The 7,300-nt window shown below is 49.3% G+C and overlaps 1 protein-coding gene across 7 annotated transcripts in view; it reads left to right on the forward strand.

Annotated features, from left to right (window-relative positions):
* NSMCE2 (NSE2 (MMS21) homolog, SMC5-SMC6 complex SUMO ligase) overlaps nt 1–4,743 on the forward strand; it is a 209,958-nt gene extending 205,215 nt beyond the window's left edge. For all 7 annotated transcript variants that reach the window (XM_029923849.1, XM_029923848.1, XM_029923850.1 and 4 more), the window contains one exon: nt 2,879–4,743. In XM_029923849.1, coding sequence (XP_029779709.1) covers nt 2,879–2,996 — 118 coding nt within the window. In that variant the 3' untranslated portion in view covers nt 2,997–4,743. The remainder of the gene's footprint in view (nt 1–2,878) is intronic.
* The last annotated feature ends 2,557 nt before the right edge of the window (nt 4,744–7,300 follow it).

Here is a 7,300-nt window from a genome sequence, read left to right on the forward strand (position 1 = left end):
GACAGGGCCCCTGCTGTCAATGGAAGTCTTCCCCACATCAGCCTCCCCCCTGCTGTCACCAGAAGTCCTCCCCACGTCGGCCTCCCCATTCCTCTCCACGCTTATTCACTGTCTGGCTGTCGGCACTAAAGATTCAGTTCTAGAGGGGTGCCTGGGTGGCTCAGTCAGTTGAGCATCGGACTTCAGCTCAGGTCATGATCTCACAGTTTGTGAGTTCGAGCCCCAGGTTGGGCTCCATGCTGACAACTTGGAGCCTGGAGCCTGGTTCGGATTCTGTGTCTCCCTCCCTCTCTGACCCTCCCCACTTGGGCTCTGTCTCTCTCTCTCAATAATAATTTTTTTTAAATGTTTAAAAAAAAACTATCAAAAAAAGATTCAGCTCTAGGAAGTGGGGAGAGCCCCGGGCTCGCTGTGACAGTCCATGTTCACCAGGTTGGTCAGTGTGGGGTGAGGGTGACCCTGGCACGTGTCATCCCAGGGACCTGCTTTGGGTGGATCGTGAAGGTGTCTATATCCTCAGAATCTCAGCTCTTGGCCTTCATGGTTAAAGAAACGGTTCACTTTGAGAAACAGTGCGAGACCTTCTCAGGTGGCTCCAGTCCTCACTCTAGCACAAAGCCAAGTCGTCAGAAGGACGCATCCCTAGCAGATCCCATCACAGGATGTGATGGAGAGAGGATTAGGGCAATGCGTCCTTCCTGTGATATGATTTTTATAATCACATTTTAGCACGCGTACCTGCCGCTATGGGCTCATTTCAGTATTTTTAAAAATACATATTGTTAGCAAGCATATTATCCATTACACTTGTTACTTCTTGGCCCAGGAAGCTCAAGCCAAGAAGTTGTTTCTCCTTCATGTTGAACAGCGGGGCTTCCTACCACTGGACAAATGAGTTCCCGCAATCAACCTTCTTCCCCTTCTGGTTTATGTCTTTCGTCTCGTATTTGTTATTTTTGACCTTGTCTTGTAGCTGTTATGTTGTGTCTTAATATACCTGTGCTTTTCGGAGAGCTGTCTCAGGCCACTGGGCTGGAGCCCTGTGTGGGCAGGGACCTATATTTGTATTTCACAGCTGGGTGCTTAGAACCCAGCACAGGGCGGGTCCCACAGAAAATCAAATGCATGCACGGCTGTGTGTGTGTATACAGTAGGTACATGCAAGTGACAGAGAGGTCAGCAAACTTAAAATGGACAGAAGAGGGGCGTCTGGGTGACTCATTGGTTGAGTGTCCAGCTCTTGATTTCAGCTCAGGTCATGATCCCAGGAGGGTAGGTGGGATTATCTCTCTCTCTCTTTCTCTCTCTCTCTCCCTCCTCCACCTCTGCCCCTCTACCCCACTTGCTCACTCTCTCTCTAAAATAAAAATAAATAAATAATAATTTTTTTTAAAGTAGAACGTGTCGGAAGCATGATGATCAGGGATGCTAGGCACAGAGTTGCCCGCAGCCCTGGGAAGCAGGAACTCTGCTCCCACTTCATATCTGAGCGGAGAGATGCTCAGAAAGCTAGTGGATGCTGGCCAAATTCAAACCCAGGTCACCTCCCCTCCAGACAGTGGGCGTGCTAGCCTACCAAAGTCTGGTTCCCGCCAAGAAGAAGCCGGTGGCTTCAGGCAGCCCACGGCCAGAGGACACCACGTGTAAGCACAGCCGTGGCCTCGGGCACCTCCCCCTCCGGGGGTGACTCACGCCTGATCTCTTCCACCACAGCTTTTCCCCCCCGCTGAGTCTGCAGCAGCCCACGCAGTGTCTTCGCCGGGAGGGACTAGTGGGCACTGCAGAGGGAACAGATGCCAGCGGGTGTCCGGGCTCCGTCCCCCACTGGGTTTCCAGGTGTTCTCCTTAGAGAAGAGGGGACCGCCTGCTGCCCACGAGCGGGGGATGAACTGACGAAGCTCGGCCCTTCCCTTCCCTGCCATGCTGCCTCTGACCCAACAGCGAGTCCTAGGGGTCCTGTTTCCGCTTCTGTCCCGAAGCTGACCACTGCCACCAGCCTCAGCCACACGGCCCTCTCGCCGGGACCTCCTGTTCTCCCTGTGTCCACGCGGCCTGTCCTGTGCATGAAGCCACCAGGGCCATGTGAGCCGTGTGTTCTAAACAGAACCCAAATGGCATCCCCCCCCCCATGGCGAACTCTCCAGGGTGTTCTCTTCATATTTAACCTAAAATCCAGGGGCTCCTGGTCTGACTTCAGCTCAGGTCACGATCTCGCAGTTTGTGGGTTTGAGCCCTGCGTCGGGCTCTGTGCTGACAGCTCAGAACCTGGAACCTGCTTCCTATACTGTCTCCTTCTCTCTGCCCCTCCCCCACTTGTGCTCCGTCTCTCTCTCTCTCTCTCTCAAAAATAAACATTAAAAAAATACATAAAGAAATAAAAAAAAAAATCCAAAGCCCCCCTGACCCTGTGACGTCCTCTCCAAATGCCCTCCCTCTAGCGTGTTGACCTTGCTTTTTGACTCCAGCCACCAAGCTGCCTCATCCTGGGCTCCGGCCTCTGCCTGGGCCCCACACAGCACTAGTTCTAGATGGGACCTGCTCAGTGAGGCCTGCCCTGCAGAAGCCTCACCCCACACTGTCTCCCTCAACCCTGCTTCCTGTCCTTCAGAGCACTTCCCGTGAGTAAACATACAGCAAGCACTCTGGTGACTCAGTGATTGTCTGTGTCCCCCACTGGAAGGTGGGCACCGTGAAGTGCCCCCAGCACTGGCATAGCCTGGCCCCGGTGGGCAGGCGGGGAATAAACGAGTGCGTGCGCATCAGTCCTGATTTCCCAGACGTGCTCTTTGGAGATCAGATGTCTTCACTGAGACACCTGCATGTGAGAGAAGCTTATGCCGAAGGCAGCAAAGTTAAGTGACCCTCTTATCCTTTACAGTTGCCCCAAAATCGGCTGTAGCCATCGAGACGTGAGGATGTCCGACCTCCTCCAGGACGAAGCTCTCCGGAGGGCCATCGAGAGCCACAACAAGAAGAAGAATCGTCACTCCGAGTAGGAAGAGCACACCTCCCTGCAGGGACGCCCGCAGCCTACCTCCTGCCCCAGCCACCGGGAGAGAGCACTGCTTTCAGAGCACTGGGACCCGCTGCAGAGTACATGCTCCGTTGGGGTAAAACCCGCAGGTTTTAAGTGTAATCAGAAGCATTTTTCTATGTCATGACAAAAATTCAAGCATATGATATTGTTTATTTTTGAGTGTCCTCTGATTTTAAATAAAACTTTGATTACCTGCAGCTCGCCCTGTCCGTGCAACGGGGTGCTGGCACGGCGGGGCCCCGCCCTTCTCTTCCTAATATTTCAGACCGTTTTTTGTATTACAGTTATAACTAAACAATGTCTCTCAAAGGATACTTGACATGCAAACGCATAGAAACATCCCAGGTGCAAGCATTTCTGTCAGCATCATAAATAATAGCATGAGGTTATAAAGCAAATTTACTTTGTCTATTGACAGTTCCAAATATGTAAATGCTTTTATTTGTCATTCTGACCGGCACCGAACGCTCCGGTAACAGGCTTATCAGTGCCGTGATAGTTGATGCCCATAATGGAAACTTCGCCACAGCGTCCGAGAGTCTAAAGTGTCATCCGAAGCAACCACATCCTGACGTGTCTCTGCCTTGCTCGGTGGTGCTCACACCCCTGGGCCTTGGGGTCCTCAACCATGAAATAGAGACATTGAACGAGATGTTCTCTAATGTCCCTTTAGCCCTGGAAGTCTGTGGACTAAGGACCAGCCACGTCTTTAAATGGAATACCTTTGGTTATATTCTAATTGTGTGAAGAGGGCTCATCTATTAATAATCTCCGTAGCAACCTTTTATCAACTAGATACACAAGGAAACTAGAGGAGTTACCAGTTGCTAACATTTATTGGGCACTTACTGTGTGCCAGGTGCTATGCCGAGTTACCATATCTGTGTTAACTCCCGTAATCTTCATTGCCTGAGGAGAGAGGTACACTTATTATTCCTACTTTACAGTTAAGTCCAACGAGGCACAGAGAGATGAAAGAGCCCGTGGAGGGTCACAGAGCTCATATGTGGCTGAGCTGGGACAGGAAGCTTAGTCCCAGAGCCTGAATTCTTAATCCTATACTCTCCTTCTCCCTGTTGATTTATTTAGAGCTAAAAATATATTCCACAAATATGGACTTCCACAAAGTCCACATTGAAAAAAATGAAACTTCTGTTACTAAACACACACACACACGTGTGTATGCAAAGAAGTTCAATAACTGGAGTTGACATCTACTAGGCAGTGAAGGCCATGAAATAATGCACAGTTGAGTTTAGAAGCATAGTCTAACATGGCCGAGTTAATTTCGAAAATATTTTCATGGAATTCAGAAAAGAGGATGACATTCACTTGTCTACAAACCAAGTCAATTTGAATTTCTTAAGATGGCTTCATCTGAATCAGACTTCCTAAGGAAATGATTCTGTTTTACGCCAGAACAAACAGACTTTTCATGGAATGTGGTTCTTTTGTGAAATACTTTGTTTCCTAAACAGATAGTGACAAGTATGTAATACTTGTTTTCCCCAACTCTTTCTAAAGAGAATTCCAGAATATTGGTGTGGACACCAGTATCAGTTAGAAAAATGCCAAATGACACCATTTTACTGTGGAAAAGGTATACCTTTTGTATCTTGTGAAGTTTTTTCCCTTCTTTTTCAGTCTGCAGAAGCTGTTTCATGAATTTGTCTAGCCAATTAAAGGATCTGAAGTTTGATATAGAATTTATCTTCATCTTTGAAGATTTGCCATTTGGTTGTCCTCCTCAGTTGGACTATTTGTTACGTTTCTGTTACAAGCGTTTCCGGAAAAGGGAAACCTCTTCTACAAATGAGCTCGTATTGCTTGTTGAAAGGGGGGCAGCTCTAGTCAAGAGGCTGCCCCATCCCCTTGCGCCAGGGCGGCCCCAGAGTCCCATGGGAGGTCACCCAGGGTCCCACGGGTGACATTTGAAAACCCTACAGGACACTGTAGCTCAATCATTTTTTACCCAGCTATGACTGATGTCGGAGTGGGACAGTTGTATGCACCTGGCATCTTTTTAAAAATACTAGTTCCTTGGGGCACCTGGGTGACTCAGTCGGTTATGGGCCTGGCTTCAGCTCAGGTCATGATCTTGTAGCGCTCAAGTTCGAGCCCTGCTTTGGGTCCTGTGCTGACAGCTGAGAGCCTGGAGCTGCTTTAGATTCTGTGTCTCCCTTTCTCTCTGCCTCTCCCCCGCTTTCAAAAATAAACTTAAAAAAATGTTTTTTGTTAGATGCTAGTTCCTTGAAAATAACTTCCAGTGAAGTTTGCAACATTCCCACACACTCCAAAAGATGATACAATTTATCCTTCCTCTTACATAGAACTTCGAAGAGGGGGGTCCAGCCTAACGCAGCTCCCATGGTGAGCTCCTTCCTAATGCTCGCCAACGGAAACCTCACAGATGCCGGATGAGGGGGTCGCAAGGCCACCGTGGGCTCATCTCTGGCTGCACCTCATGCTCGGGTCTACATACCTCAAATGTATCACCAAGTTAATCCTCCCTACAATCCTAGGAGGTTGTTATCACGCCCGTGTCACAGATGGGAGACCAAGGCTCAGAGTCATGAGGTCATTTTACCCAAGGTCACTCACTTGTGCCTGAAGAGCCTATGTTGGACCCAAACAGGAGCCGAAGTGGTCCTCTAACCCACAAGACCGTGTGCCCCGGGGCCAAAGAGAGCCCGGAAATGATCAGACCTGCACGTCTGCCCCACCTTCCTTACTTCTGGTACTGCGACCACCATTTCCCAGGGGCCCAGTCCCCTCCGGTCTGCTCCACACGGAGGCTGCTCTCTCTTACGATTCTGTGTCATGCGTTCAATGGCCAGGTGTTAAGGGAAGTTTAAGCCCTTTTGTAGGAAAACAGGCTGACATGAAAATTAGTATATATTTGGGGTTTTTTATTTTTTTTAACATCTATTTTTGGGAGACAGATCATGAGCAGAGGAGGGTTAGAGAGAGGGAGACACAGAATCAGTAGCAGGCCCCAGGCTCTGAGCTGTCAGCACAGAGCCCAACGCGGGGCTCGAACCCACAAACTGTGAGATCATGACCTGAGCCAAAGTCGGACACTCAAACGGCTGAGCCACCCAGGGCGCCCCATTGAACCAAAGGTGCACATCACCTCTTCAACTATTGATTCAACAAATAACTTTTTGTAAGGTTAAATTGGCTGAGTGAGAAAGTCATAAAACAGAGAGACTGGGAGAAGAGATCAGAGCACCCTTTATTAAAGAGCTCTCTGGCGAGGTTCCTGGCTCAGAGGGAATGAGCTAGGGAAGTCAGAGATACAGAAAACCTAGGTCAGAAATAAATGTAAAAGGCCTTAATTGGGAGCACTCTCGGGCAAGGTTCTCTGGTCGGGACAGGATAGGCCAGGGTAGTCCCACCAGGAGGACAAAGAGCGGGCCTTATGAAGGGCACTAGTTCCGGGGGTGTGTCCAGGGGCAGAAGATGTATTTTCCAGGGAGCCGGCAGCAGGCGGAAAGTTCCAAAATGGTGGTCTGTCAGCCATCTTGGTAGTTGGCGGGAAAGTCCTGGGATGGCGGTCTGTCGGCCATCTTGATGTTCCTTTCCCCGAGCCGCCAAACCTATCATATTTTAAGGCCCCTGTGCCATGTTTTGTGTTCATCTCTTTGGATACAAAAATCTCCCCCCTGGAGGGGACTTATTGTCTAGTTGGGGCAGATGGATATTTGAAATATAAATTCCATTAAGAGGTCATGTGAGCACCATGGATAGAGGACTGTGGCACAAAGAAAATTCTTTTTTTTTTAAATGTTTGTTTATTATTGAGACAGAGAGAAACAGAGCATGAGTGGGGGAGGGACAGAGAGGGAAGATACAGAATCTGAAGCAGCTCCAGGCTCTGAGCTGTCAGCCCAGAGCCCGACGTCGTGGTACCTGATTTCTACCACAAACCATGAGCTCATCCGTGACCTGAACCGAAGTCGGATGCTTAACCAAATAAGCCACCCAGGTGCCCCAAATACAGGAAAATTCTTGAGTAACCAAACGCTAGGAAGTCAGGTAACAAGATTCAGAATGAGTTAGGGAATCTGTGAAATGTGCTTGGGAGGATGGGCAGTGAATCGTGAGGGTTTTGTTGGAAACTTGTTTCATTTGGGAGGTCTGCCTGCCGGCCCCTATCAGACTCCAGAGAAGGGACTCGCTTCTGAATAGAAAGCAGTTACCACGCAGCAGGAGGAGCCCTCCCATCTGGGAGATGGGAATCCCTGCAGCCACTTTGAAAAG

The sequence above is a fragment of the Suricata suricatta genome, chromosome 15 (assembly GCF_006229205.1).
Source record: "Suricata suricatta isolate VVHF042 chromosome 15, meerkat_22Aug2017_6uvM2_HiC, whole genome shotgun sequence".
Lineage (NCBI taxonomy): Eukaryota > Metazoa > Chordata > Mammalia > Carnivora > Herpestidae > Suricata > Suricata suricatta.